This window comes from Gigantopelta aegis, chromosome 4, assembly GCF_016097555.1.
Source record: "Gigantopelta aegis isolate Gae_Host chromosome 4, Gae_host_genome, whole genome shotgun sequence".
Lineage (NCBI taxonomy): Eukaryota > Metazoa > Mollusca > Gastropoda > Neomphalida > Peltospiridae > Gigantopelta > Gigantopelta aegis.
In genome coordinates, this window is record NC_054702.1 from 4,996,966 (window position 1) to 5,012,244 (window position 15,279).

At 33.2% G+C, this 15,279-nt stretch overlaps 1 protein-coding gene across 10 annotated transcripts in view; it reads right to left on the reverse strand.

The window, feature by feature from the left end:
• LOC121372522 (fibrillin-1-like) overlaps positions 1 to 15,279 on the reverse strand; it is a 69,916-nt gene that overhangs the window by 27,473 nt on the left and 27,164 nt on the right. For 4 of the 10 annotated variants that reach the window (XM_041498888.1, XM_041498879.1, XM_041498881.1 and 1 more), the window contains 17 exons: positions 14,785 to 14,907; positions 14,347 to 14,469; positions 13,887 to 14,015; positions 12,280 to 12,402; positions 11,843 to 11,965; positions 11,383 to 11,511; positions 9,727 to 9,849; positions 9,332 to 9,454; positions 8,544 to 8,630; positions 6,430 to 6,552; positions 5,286 to 5,408; positions 3,061 to 3,183; positions 2,246 to 2,368; positions 1,765 to 1,887; positions 1,113 to 1,235; positions 756 to 878; positions 105 to 227 (listed from right to left, as the gene is read on the reverse strand). In XM_041498888.1, the coding sequence (XP_041354822.1) occupies positions 105 to 227; positions 756 to 878; positions 1,113 to 1,235; positions 1,765 to 1,887; positions 2,246 to 2,368; positions 3,061 to 3,183; positions 5,286 to 5,408; positions 6,430 to 6,552; positions 8,544 to 8,630; positions 9,332 to 9,454; positions 9,727 to 9,849; positions 11,383 to 11,511; positions 11,843 to 11,965; positions 12,280 to 12,402; positions 13,887 to 14,015; positions 14,347 to 14,469; positions 14,785 to 14,907 (2,067 nt within the window). The remainder of the gene's footprint in view (positions 1 to 104; positions 228 to 755; positions 879 to 1,112; positions 1,236 to 1,764; positions 1,888 to 2,245; positions 2,369 to 3,060; positions 3,184 to 5,285; positions 5,409 to 6,429; positions 6,553 to 8,543; positions 8,631 to 9,331; positions 9,455 to 9,726; positions 9,850 to 11,382; positions 11,512 to 11,842; positions 11,966 to 12,279; positions 12,403 to 13,886; positions 14,016 to 14,346; positions 14,470 to 14,784; positions 14,908 to 15,279) is intronic. The other 6 variants (XM_041498883.1, XM_041498882.1, XM_041498884.1 and 3 more) reach the window with 6 other exon arrangements.

The following is a 15,279-nucleotide window of genomic DNA, read 5'->3' on the forward strand; positions in this document are numbered from 1 at the left end:
CGACTGTGTCTTGTGCAAAAATACGGCTTTTTCATTTAGATGAAGTTGTATGCTAATTACCAAGTGACAAAAACACAAAACCAAATGTGGACCTAGAGCTATACCTTGACAAAGGAACCCGGTTCCATTATATCCCGTTTTACATGTACAGTTGTATGATCCTGGTACATTGATACAGTCCGCCTCAGTAGAACAAGTGTCATTATCAGCAGTACATTCGTCGACATCTGATCAAATATAATAGCAAACTCTAGTACAAATCAAATCTACAAATAAAACAACAACATATATAACAACAACAAAATATTTAAGTTAAACTTTGTTTCCATTAGTAGCAAGGTGTTTTTATATGCACCATCCCACAGACGGGATAGCACATACCACGGCCTTTGATATGCCAGTCGTGGTGCACTGGCTACAAAAACAATTTAAAAACCCGCACACTAATAACAATATCCACAAAAGAAACCAAAACATGTATTCAACGATCCCATCTACCCATCAGACAAAGTTGTGACGAGGTTACCAAATGACGTAACAATTTGACATATAACATTTATGAAATATATTATCATATAGTGTGACGTATATATGTAAGACACTTGTCGCATACTAAAAATAGTTAGGAAAATTGTATGTAAACTAATACTGTTAACAAATTGTAATAAATTGAACTGCTTGTCAGTCTCAAAACCGTCTCGGTTTTATGTACAATCAATATGTTTCTACAATAAAATATCAACGATCATTCGTACCTGTACAGTTGAAACCATCGCCGGTGTATCCAGATCTACATTCACACGTGTAGGATCCAGCAGTGTTGTTACAGTCAGCATCAGTATCACAGGTGTGTGTTCCCAGTGTGCACTCATTAACATCTATGAAAAGAAATCGTGATCATCATCTATATAGACACTTTTATGCAATAATGTATTACAGTTCACTAGTATACATGTAGTTACACCTAGATAACTCAAGATCGACCCATTTATAGCAAAGAAATTAGATTTAACAAATGATAAAATTACTGGGATGCTAATTACAAAATGGAAAGAAGCATGTAGAAACTGGCAGAGTAAATGTGCAACTGTTGACTAACACTAGAGCTATACCTTGACAAACGAACCCGGTTCCATTATATCCAGATTTACATGTACAGTTGTATGATCCTGGTACGTTGATACAGTCCGCCTCAATAGAACAAGTGTCATTACCAGCAGTACATTCGTCGCCATCTGATCAAATATAATAGCAAACACTAGTACAAATCAAATATTAGGAACAACAAAAAAAAAAATGCAATAAAATTGGTTGAATATTTAATGACGCCCTGACACAAAGAATACATCGGCTACTGTGTGTCGAACAAAGGTAAGATCAAAAAAATAAAATAACTAGTACACACGTATTCAGAATTGTGATATGGAAAACACGTCAAGTATAATACACAATTACTATTCAGGTCTGTATCTAGCATAAACTAATAGAGGCCTGGGTGGGGAAGGAAGAAATACATCAGGAAGCATCGACAGTACTAAAGGGTAGTCGCTACCTCAACAGAAAGGCATGATAAACTAAACTAGTTCCATGTTAGGTATGTTTCGGACTGCAAGGTAATTTCACCATTTACTGTGCACTATACGGTCCTGCTATTTTATTTATATTATTGAAATATAGAAGTTCTCGTACTATCATACACATGCATCTTATAATTAAAATATCAAGCATAGAAACACTATGTTTACCTGTGATAGCATTTCTTACCTGTACAGTTGAATCCATCGCCGGTGTATCCAGATCTACACTGACACGTGTAGGATCCAACAGTGTTGTTACAGTCAGCATTAGTATTACAGGTGTGAGTTCCCAGGATACACTCATTAATATCTATAAAATATAATAAATAAATAAATAAATAAATGATAATAAGATAAAATATCATGAAATCTTTTTAAAGATATGAATTCCGAGGAATAAACGTATTCCGTGCCACTGATAGTTGCATGATAACATGTTCATCGTAATGTGTTTTTAAAAAATCAATTAAATTAAATTAAATTTTTTTGTCACAAGCATTGTGATGAACATCCATATGTCCAACTATAAACCAAGTGTCATTCACGTAGGACTCGTAGTTTGTGAGAAGGTAATCCAAACGCACGACACTTTAACGCAATATATATACTATACATGTTTTAGCATCAGTTATTGTAAAAGAACAAAGTGCCTTTTTAATACATCATACCTGCACAAAGAAATCCATCGCCAGTGTACCCCAATCGGCACCGACAGGCGTGTGATGACGGGGTGTTGAAACAGTCCGCATCTTGTGAACAATTGGAAACACCAGCAGAGCATTCGTCGACATCTAAAAACAACATTATAAAAACATATTTGTTTAACTACACCTCAGCACATTGTAAATAATGGCTATTTGGTGTCTGTTATAAGATTATTTCGACTTGGTCGAGAGTGAGTTTAAGCTCTACCCCAAATGCATAGCAGAAAAGAGATATAATGTAGCATTTGCTTTTCCAAAGACAGAATGGTCAACCCAGTTGTTTGTAGAACAGTGAAATGTGGGAGTTGGGTAGACTTTTGTAAACACGCATCACGCACACCGATTGGAGTTGATCCTAGGACCCATCGCACCTGAAGCTAGGAATCTAGCATTGAGGAACGACAGATACATCGTAATCTAAATATATTGGTGTAAGCTGTTATATCATAAAATCTGCATGTCGCTTGGAGTTCAGAATCTAATGTTGCCGTTGCTGTTGTTGTTCTTCTTCTTTATACATGTTAGTCTGAGTAATCTTGAATCAGATTGTAACACAATTATAAAATACGAAAACGCTTCGCAACATAGCTGAAACAGCTTTCTCTTTGGAAACAATTTTTACACCATGCCGAAATGTGAGTATGTTCTAAAAGTGTTGACCAAAGATAAGCTTTAAATATTACGTCACATACTATAGGTTTAAAATAGGTTATGATGCACCATATTAAAGGGTTGGGCCTAATGTAATATAATTAGTCCATTGCACCGGACTGTTTTACCTGTACAATTGAATCCACTGCCAGTGTATCCTGGTCTACACTGACAAACATATGATCCATCAGTGTTGGTGCAATCTGCATTAATATCACAGGTGTGTTTACCAGATGTGCATTCATTAAAATCTGAAAATAACAAATATACATTAAAATTGTCATCTCTAAATGAACACGTTATCATTAAAATAGTGACAGATTTTTTCCCCCAAATTATTTGTTTTAAATTAGTAAACGACGCTATGTATTTTTTTCTGTCGACTTAACGTATTAGGTAGTACTAGACCAAATAACTTCCGGCTGGGTCAAAACTAGAGAAGTGAACACCACAAGTCCTGTGATTGTGATAAATGTGAGTGTGTTGGTTGTAAAAAAAAAACGTTTCATTTGGGTAAAAAAAAAATGCAATTTTATTTCATCCAGTACCACTGTGTCAAGTAGACTTGTGCTTGAAACATGTATGGGATACCTGTAAAAAACGTACTCTAATTTTTTGCGGAACTAGGGTAGACATAGACGCTACCCATTATCTCAGAAATAAGTAGCTTGACCCCCAATGTTTTCTGATTCACTTTAAGGGTGAGGGGTGGGATTTGATGTGGTAGTAAACACCCTATAGCACATATTCAGTGCATAATAAAAAATATTATGATTTTGTCATTTTATTTAATTAAACTATACTGGTTGATTAATTAGCCATGACTCGACCATGCAAGTTAACAATGACCTTGACCTTGAAAATAATCACTGTACATGGCTCTGAATGGAGTTTGAATCAAAGTTAGCACTGAGGAAAAGTTGGTTTTGGCTTATAATTCATACTGTAAAAATTTCAATAATTTCTTTTTACATGGTATTTGACTTGCCATATACAACAGCTCTTAAATATGGTATTATATATAGACAACCTGAACTAAGATTTTAATAGCAATTTATTTCCCTATTAAAAATAGCATGTGCCAATAATGGGTTAATGTCTTTAGTTGCCATTAACATAGTTAATTGTTTTTAGGTATGAAATTCTGAAAACTTAAATTTGTAAAGAACTTAATTTTTATTGTCATTGTGACATATTTATAGGGTACTAAGTTATATTTTAGACAAATTTCTATTTTTATGCAAAATTTTAAGTAAATTTTAAGCACATTTTTACCAAAAACATAATTACATTTTTTTTACTGTTTTGCCTTCTGTTCTTAGTTATACATAACAATAAACTTGTTAAACATATATTTAGATCTCCAGATCATTTTTAAAAAATAATCAATTAGTTTACTCTCATGAAGAGCATTTGTCGTTTTTACTAGATTCAGAACCATTTTTTTTTTCAGATTTGATTATCTGCCTTGGATTAAGTTAATAATTTATTTTATTGTTAAAGCTGTATTACCCAATGTTACTAGCCAAATAAAATGCTGGATTACAGATTGTAGGAATACATCCAATATACATATTGTATTTCCTGGATTAGAACATAATGCAAGAAAATAGATGTTCGGGTAAGTATGCCATTTAAAAATAGTATTTTTCAGTAATTAATCAAAAATAAATGTGTCAAAGCTGCATAATAATTCCAGATATCACAACTATTAAAACATCCAACTACAGTAGGCTATAACTAAAATATAGTCAGGAATATTGGTGGCTGCCAATGGTTTTGATGGCAAAAAAAAAAAGGTTTCATCTGGGCAAAAAAAAAAAAGCACTTTTATCTCATGTAGTACCACTGTGTCAAGTAAACTTGTGCTTGAAACATGTATGGGGTACCTGTGATAAAAGTACTCGAATTTTTTGCGGAACTAGGGTAGTTATATACACTACCCATTATCTCAGAAATGAACAGCTTGACCCCCAATGTTTTCCGATTCACTTTAAGTGTGAGGAGTGGTAGTATTTATATCCGCGGCGTTTATGTCGATTGATACGTTGCAGGTAGGAGTTTTAGCCACATATGTTACTACTGTCGTCTATGGGATTTGATTTGGTAGTATACACCCTTTAGCAAACAGGCAGATCACATTTTGTTTCACGTTAATACAAAAAACTATAGTCGATAGAGAAGCCATACTCATCATGTTTCCCAATCATCAAATATCATTTGCAAACGTACGATCTGGTTGGGGGTGGTGTGTGTGTGCTTATATGTGTGCGTGCGTGTATATGCGCGAGCGTGTGTGTGTGGACCGTCTCCGCATACAGCCGTATGCATAAAACTATAAGTTATTACATACCTGTACATATGAAACCATCTCCGGAGAATCCCAACGCACACCGACACTCGTAGGAACTGATGGTGTTGGAGCAACTACTATTAGCGTCACAACTGTGCAATCCTGAATCACATTCGTCCACATCTAGATATAAATCAAGTGTTGATCATCATAATTAAATGTCTACCTTTAATTTCAAAGTTGCATGTATCTGTTTACCGTTTATCTACACGGATATAAAATATCCATGTCTTTGTCTGGAAAATGTCTATAAAAGTATGATGTATTGCCATGATTAACTCGAAATATGAAATCAGATGTGAAAACAAATGATTTCCCTATACATTTTCATAAACTTCAAATCAGTCACATACTTACTCAGGGCTAGCTCTGGGGAATTGTATTTTAATTGATATTTTGTTCCAAAATAACTGGGTTTCTGCTATATTTGAAGTTTAATAGATAATTTTCTGTGGACCCAGAGCGCTGTTACATTTGATAATGTTTATACATTTCTTGTACACAAAATCAGCTTTAGTTTATATTAACACAAATCATATGATTTAACCTGGTACTAAATTCACAACTATTGTTGAAATGCACTAAATTAAATATGCATTCTCAAAGTTGTAATTGTCGTATTTGACAAGTTTTATATTTTCTTGTGATAAATAACTAGTATTTGATCGATATGAAATATAATATTTGAATAGTTTACAAAACCTATAAAAATTATAATGTGTTACCAGCCACACGGCGTAAACACCGATTTTCTCCAGACTCTTTGACAAACAGTATATGATACATAGATACATATCTGTTAACATATTAGCTCATTTTTACTTTTTTATTTGTCAAAATGAAGGTGGGATTTAACTTCTCGTGTTAACGAGTTGTACAAATTATTGGATTTTGCAATGGAAAAAGTTTTAAAAGTAGTGAATGAAATAAGTCGTAAGTCATAAGTGAAATAGGTCAGGTATATTTTCTACATTTCAGAAGGCAAATAAGAAATATATTTGATTAGTATTCAATTTTGAAACTCTTTAAAAGTACAAAACGACAATTAGACATAATTAATAAACCATGTTGGACAATAACAAGATGGAACAACTATAATTATCAGAATAGCTAACTCAAAAGGGTACGTATTTTTAAATCAAACCTTCACAAAGAAAGCCAGTGCCATTAAATCCACGTCGACATCTGCACGTGTATGTTCCGAACAGGTTGATACAGTCCGCATTCTTTGAGCAGATATGATTACCAGAAGAGCATTCGTCGAAATCTGTTGAAACGTAACATAACATAAACATAACATAACATAAAGACATACACCCCACACGCACAGATATACATGTACATGTCTATGTCTATGTCTATGTCTATGTCTATGTCTAAGTATATGTACAGATAGCAATAGAGATAGAGATAGCGATAGATATATAGACAGTCAGACAGACAGACAGGCAGACAAACAGACAGAGAGATAGATAGATAGATAGATATGTAGATATGTAGATAAATAGATAGAGAAACGGATTGATTGAAATATATTTTTATTGCATAAATAACACTATTTTGGGGCACATGTTTTCCAGCTTACTAGCCTCACAATATACATACAATATAATACAAATGAAAAAAATGAAATGTTTTATTTATCGACGCACTCAACACATTTTATTTACGGTTATATGGCGTCAGACATATGGTTAAGGACCACACAGATTTTGAGAGGAAACCCGCTGTCGCCACTACATGGGTTACTCTTTCCGATTAGCAGCAAAGGGATCTTTTATTTCCGCTTCCCACATGGCAGGATAGCACAAACCATGGCCTTTGTTAAACCAGTTATGGATCACAGGTCGGTGCAAGTGATTTACACCTACCCATTGAGCCTTGCGGAGCACTCAGGGTTTGGAGTCGGTATCTGGATTAAAAATCCCATGCCTCGACTGGGATCCGAACCCAGTACCTACCAGCCTGTTGACCGATGGCCTAACCACGACGCCACCGCGGCCGGTTAATACAAATGACGACAATTACCTAATTATAATAGTAATGCATACACGCACACGCACACAAACATACACATACATACATACATATATACATACATACATACATACATACATATATACATATACAGTAGAATCTCATTGGCTCTAACGCCCAACGGTCGAACCTACCGGTATTCTCGAACCAAGAACAATGTCCCGGGGTTTTTTTTCTATTAAACCCCTTTATTTTGGTGCTGATTGGTCGAATACCCCTTGGGTCGAACAGAAGCTTTCTCTCGAACCAGTTTATTGGTCCGAACTGTAAAATTAAACATATTTAGCTCGAACGACTAAGTCTGTCCGAAGAAATAATATTTTTTATTTATGTACAAATTTTTCATCGATCCTTTCACGTCAGTCACAAAGTAAGTTATTATAAATTCGGAAGTGGAACGAATAAAGCCTAGATCATATGCCGGCTTATTATGTTGTTTATTTAGCATCTATCGGTAATTATCTTTCTAGTACAGACAATTGTACTACGATAATCGTTAGCTGAATGAACCTTGCATGTAACACCAATCAATTAGTGAGCCTAGGCAGGCCTCGCCGGTTTACTTTAATCATTTTAATCGCTACTCTACGCATGAGCGTCGGCATATTTTGCTTTTAACTTGAAATACACGAGAGATCAATGTAATGTAGTGACTGCAACAATAACAGGTAGGCTAAAGGGCCTCCGCCTGTGCTTATGCACTTTCATTTTTTCTCAACGTTGTCAATATGTCGCAAAAGATTCTACAACAACATAATAAAGAACGATTTTTTAAATTAATAAATATTTATAAATACAAACTACCAGTGTGTTTGTTATTTGTTATTTAACGGTGATAAATAATAGTTATAAATATGTATCTCATCCGACATGTGACGGAAATATGCGAGGTGTTCCGATTGGTTTTTGTATTACAGAAGCACCCGACAACGGCCAAATGCATGGTTCGAACTACCCGATGGGTCGAACAGACTTTGATGCACCGACAGTGTTCGAGCCAATGAGATTCTACTATATATATATACATACACGTATATGTATAAGTATATAATTTTAGGATAATAAACAAATATTGATATCCAAAAATGTTAGTTCAGTCCAGGTATGTTGTAGGTAATGGTGGTTCCACAATTATTATCATTTATCAAATGGAGATTTTGTTTTATATATGTAAACTAACCAGCTCTGCAAAACACAAACAAAGAAATTGTAATCCCATACCTATACAGGTGTATCCGGATTGACACGTGCACCCGTTAGATCCATTGTTAGTGCAATTGGGCGTTGCTACTGTACAGTCATTGTCATCTATAAATAACAAATCAAGACACTGCTTTACCCCCAAAATACAGTGTGCATAATCATGTGGGGCTATTGGTAAGGTTATTTTATCATATGGACTCCTTGTTACTTCTCGAATAGACTGGCATACTAATTGTATACAATGCATTTTAATGGAATGTTTTTTTTTTATATAGTAGGTGTTCCATTTACGTTGCACACGTCCACTACAAAATATATTATATTCAGCGCTGGGTATCACGATCAGGCAGACTTAAATCAACAAGCGTGATTCGATGTAGGCGGGTGTTTTACCTGTGTAATCGCAAGTTCGACATAGCAGGATTCGACACATACACGGTTTGCGTCTATTGTATTTGGTCACATCAATATCTGTTAAATTTGTACATTTGTTATTGATCAAAATGAAATGTAATATCATTATTCCTAGTCAGCTTGGACACTAATGTTCAGCAAGCATTCATCCAAATCAGAAAATATTATAGCTTTAGAGGAAAAGTAGAATTTTATAACTACTGAATATATGTTTGTATAATCAGACTCATATTTAAATATTTAATATATTTAGATGACCACGTATGTGTGGCAATGTCGAATATAAGAGCATGCCACAACTTTTAATAGTGAATATCTCTAGGCAAATAAATTTATCTAATTGCACTTTTAGAAATATGACCAATAAAATTGAGGTAATCGTTGCTTCTCACCTGTACAGTTGAATCCATCACCAGTGTATCCCGAAATACAATCACAGTCGTAAGATCCTTTAGTGTTGGTACAAACAGCATTACTACTACAGTTGTGTTTTCCAATATTGCATTCATCAACATCTATAAAGAAGACAATAACATTTCAAGAAATGAATAATATATCATAAAGTGTTCAGAGAAGTAATGCCTATGGAGAAATGTATGGGTATTTCACTGTTTCAATGTCACAGACCCTTGTTTAACACAATGGCAAGTTTGCCAATGTTTAATAGCTGAACATATATGTATATGTGTTTTCAGTAACATGAAACATGGATAATACTCTGGTACCTCCAGCACCAGAGCCGCCCCACCCCCACGCGTCCGATGCAAATACTATTAATGTATTATACCTTGACAAAGAAACCCAGTCCCGGTGTATCCTGTTTTGCATACACAAGTGTAAGCTCCAGGATAGTTGATACAGTCTGCCTCAGTAGGACAAATGTTAGTTCCAGCAGAACATTCATCAACATCTGAAATACAGAAACACATTCAACAATAAAAATAATAACACAATATAACACAATACACTGGTCTACGCAAATATCTCTCTCTCATATGGACCAAACGTATCTTCATAAAACTCTGAATTTAATAATAAACATCCAAATATGCAAATTCGTTCTAATTTATGTTTAAAGTGGCATATTTTAAAACTATGTATTACAAATAAAACAAAGTAAATAGTTCTAAAATATGACTAGTATATAGAGGCTATTTCATGGGTTTTTAATACGAATTTTATATCAACGAGTGATATGTGAAAACCATATTTTCAAGAACTGTGAGGCAATGAGTGAAAATATGGTGTTCACACTTCACGAGTTGACATAAAAATCGTATTAGGAAAACACACCATGAAATTGTCTATTTAGTATATATATATATATATATATATATATATATATATATATATATATATATATATATATATATATATATATATATTTCCTTATTTCTGACAATATATTTCGCTTTTTGGTAATATCTTTTGCTTATTCTATCGAAAACACATAATGTCATGATATATTTGTTCCTATTGGAACTTTGCCAGAAAATTTTCTTCATCATAGATAAAATTTATCTTTATGAATTTATTTAACAATACTGTGGTGCAAACATACCTAACAAAGCGATCCTCCAAAAACTCCCACAAAAAGAAAACGAGTCGAACGCCGTTAAATTCTTACACTTACACTCGATGACACTACATTGTATCATCATTATTTAGCTTCGTATTCAATTCGTTTCAGATATTTTATCGTAATTGCACTTCATATCCCTTTTCTATAGGTACAGTTGCTTACATTTCATTTTTTTATTTTTCAAATACGATCAGATGCATTGGTAATCATCAAATTTAAATACGAAGAAACGAGACAAAGGGAGATAATTTAATCACGTTTACAAAACAGTAAATATGATTTCTATATTTTCACTGTAGCTAAAATACAGGGAAATTATGACTTTTCACCGAATATGACTTTTATGGTTTTCGTAGATCAATATACTTCATTGCTATGTATATAATAAAGATGTATTAGCGATATCCAACTAGTAGATCTATACATTTCATTGCTATGTATATAATAAAGATGTATTAGCGATATCCAACTAGTAGATCAATATACTTCATTGCTATGTATATAATAAAGATGTATTAGCGATATCCAACTAGTAGATCTATATATTTCATTGCTATGTATATAATAAAGATGTATTAGCGATATCCAACTAGTAGATCTATATATATTTCATTGCTATGTATATAATAAAGATGTATTAGCGATATCCAACTAGTAGATCTATATATTTCATTGCTATGTATATAATAAAGATGTATTAGCGATATCCAACTAGTAGATCTATATATTTCATTGCTATGTATATAATAAAGATGTATTAGCGATATCCAACTAGTAGATATATAGATACATTTAAAAACCGCGTCACTTCAGTCTATATAATTCAGACTGTTGTAAGTTAATTAAAACTATGATTCTCACCCGTGAGAGTACAGTTAAAGCCATCTCCTGTGTATCCTGTTTGACAAGAACAGCTGTATGACCCGACTGAGTTTTTACAGTCAGCGTGAGCATCACACTGGTGTGTGACAATCAAACACTCGTCGATATCTGAAAATATAGTTTCACGTTGAGGGTTATACATGTATTTTCGTCATATAGGTGAAAACTATGCACCTGTGCAGCTTCTAACAATTTTGTCAAAACGTCATTCCGCTCAGACGTGTTTAAGAGAATGTCATATGTTGACATAGCGTAGATATCAGTAGGATATACCACTGCAACCATACCATTACGCTTCATGAACTCTAGGTTGTGCAGGGATATCAGGTTGAGACTAAGACGAGTTTCGTTTTAATTAGGTCAGTAATAATAAAGACAACGGAAATACTTAGTTCTAGTAATGGTGGTAAAATGAATGGTTGGAAACCTTGCTCCTCACCTGTACAGTTGAATCCATCTCCAGAGTAGCCCTGGTTACATTTACAGTCGTATGATCCTTTATTGTTGGTACAAACAGCATTACTACCGCAGCTGTCTATTCCAGTTTTGCATTCGTCAATATCTATAAAGAAGACATATACAATATTCATAATATTTTAAATATGTCACAGTTCGTTGACATACATTTTTTTCTAAAAGGTGTATTAGAAACATAAATTAATGCCTATGCATAAACATCATATCCGTCATTAGTATCACTTAGTGCTGCAATTTAAATAAAATGTTAGTGTTTGGCAATCATTTTGATAACGTGTACATGGCGATTTCTCTGGTGTTCCTGTTCTAATGAAGAAATTCTCTCAGAGAAACATCTAATTATTAACAAATGTTAATTAATATGCATTAAATTGGGATAACAATATTAATGTATTATACCTTTGCAAAGAAACCCAGTCCCGTTGTATCCTGTTTTGCACACACAAGAGTAACCTCCAGGATAGTTGATACAGTCTGCCTCAGTAGGACAAATGTTAGTTCCAGCAGAACATTCATCAACATCTGAAATACAGAAACACATTCAACAATAAAAATAATAACACAATATAACACAATACACTGGTCTACGCAAATATCTCTCTCTCATATGGACCAAACGTATCTTCATAAAACTCTGAATTTAATAATAAACATCCAAATATGCAAATTCGTTCTAATTTATGTTTAAAGTGGCATATTTTAAAACTATGTATTACAAATAAAACAAAGTAAATAGTTCTAAAATATGACTAGTATATAGAGGCTATTTCATGGGTTTTTTTTAATACGAATTTTATATCAACGAGTGATATGTGAAAACCATATTTTCAAGAACTGTGAGGCAATGAGTGAAAATATGGTGTTCACACTTCACGAGTTGACATAAAAATCGTATTAGGAAAACACACCATGAAATTGTCTATTTAGTATATATATATATATATATATATATATATATATATATATATATATATATATATATATATATTTCCTTATTTCTGACAATATATTTCGCTTTTTGGTAATATCTTTTGCTTATTCTATCGAAAACACATAATGTCATGATATATTTGTTCCTATTGGAACTTTGCCAGAAAATTTTCTTCATCATAGACTGTTAAAAAGAAATTTGAATAAAATTTATCTTTATGAATTTATTTAACAATACTGTGGTGCAAACATACCTAACAAAGCGATCCTCCAAAAACTCCCACAAAAAGAAAACGAGTCGAACGCCGTTAAATTCTTACACTTACACTCGATGACACTACATTGTATCATAATTATTTAGCTTCGTATTCAATTCGTTTTAGATATTTTATCGTAATTGCACTTCATATCCCTTTTCTATAGGTACAGTTGCTTACATTTCATTTTTTTATTTTTCAAATACGATCAGATGCATTGGTAATCATCAAATTTAAATACGAAGAAACGAGACAAAGGGAGATAATTTAATCACGTTTACAAAACAGTAAATATGATTTCTATATTTTCACTGTAGCTAAAATACAGGGAAATTATGACTTTTCACCGAATATGACTTTTATGGTTTTCGTAGATCAATATACTTCATTTCTATGTATATAATAAAGATGTATTAGCGATATCCAACTAGTAGATCTATACATTTCATTGCTATGTATATAATAAAGATGTATTAGCGATATCCAACTAGTAGATCAATATACTTCATTGCTATGTATATAATAAAGATGTATTAGCGATATCCAACTAGTAGATCTATATATTTCATTGCTATGTATATAATAAAGATGTATTAGCGATATCCAACTAGTAGATCTATATATATTTCATTGCTATGTATATAATAAAGATGTATTAGCGATATCCAACTAGTAGATCTATATATTTCATTGCTATGTATATAATAAAGATGTATTAGCGATATCCAACTAGTAGATATATAGATACATTTAAAAACCGCGTCACTTCAGTCTATATAATTCAGACTGTTGTAAGTTAATTAAAACTATGATTCTCACCCGTGAGAGTACAGTTAAAGCCATCTCCTGTGTATCCTGTTTGACAAGAACAGCTGTATGACCCGACTGAGTTTTTACAGTCAGCGTGAGCATCACACTGGTGTGTGACAATCAAACACTCGTCGATATCTGAAAATATAGTTTCACGTTGAGGGTTATACATGTATTTTCGTCATATAGGTGAAAACTATGCACCTGTGCAGCTTCTAACAATTTTGTCAAAACGTCATTCCGCTCAGACGTGTTTAAGAGAATGTCATATGTTGACATAACGTAGATATCAGTAGGATATACCAATGCAACCATACCATTACGCTTTGTGCACTCTAGGTTGTGCAAAGATATCAGGTTGAGACTAAAACGATTTTCCTTTTAATTAGGTCATTACTAATAAAGACAACGGAAATACTTATGTCTAGTAATGGTGGTAAAATGAATGGTTGGAAACCTTGCTCCTCACCTGTACAGTTGAATCCATCCCCAGAGTATCCCTGATTACATTTACAGTCGTATGATCCTTTATTGTTGGTACAAACAGCATTACTGCCACAGGTGTCTATTCCAGTTTTGCATTCGTCAATATCTATAAAGAGGACATATACAATATTCATAATATTTTCAATATGTCACAGTTCGTTGACATACATTTGTTTTCTAAAAGCTGTATTGGAAAAATAAATTAATGCCTATGCATACACATTATATCCGTCGTTATTACCACTTAGTGTTGCAATTTAAATAGAATGTTAGCGTTTGGCAATCATTTTGTTAACATCTACATGGCGATTTCTCTGGTGTTGCTGTTCTAATGAAGACATTTTGTCACAGAAACATCTAATTATTAACAAATGTTAATTAATATGCATTAAATTGGGATAACAATATTAATGTATTATACCTCGGCAAAGAAACCCAGTCCCGTTGTATCCTGTTTTGCACACACAAGAGTAACCTCCAGGATAGTTGATACAGTCTGCCTCAGGTGGACAAATGTGAGTTCCAGCAGAGCATTCATCATTGTCTGAAATACGCGAAAAAAATTCAATAAAAATTCAATGGATAAATCAATGAAAGGCAATCTACTAATCTGCTATCTTTGAATGATCCTTCAATTGACGTGGTCATTCGTGGGTGCAAACATAAAATCACACTTTGACGAAATTACCCCCAGACATTTGAGTTGGGTCCAAACCATGAATTCACTTACTCTAACCGTAACGGGTTTGATGTTTCTACCATTACATTTACTTTTATGTAGATCACAATTGTTACTTCCTTATTTAGTGATTTTTATATGTCGCAATTTATTTAATTGTAAAACATGTTGACTACATGCTTGTATGAATTAATGGCATAATATTGAGACTAGAAGTATATTCAAGAGTGTGTATTA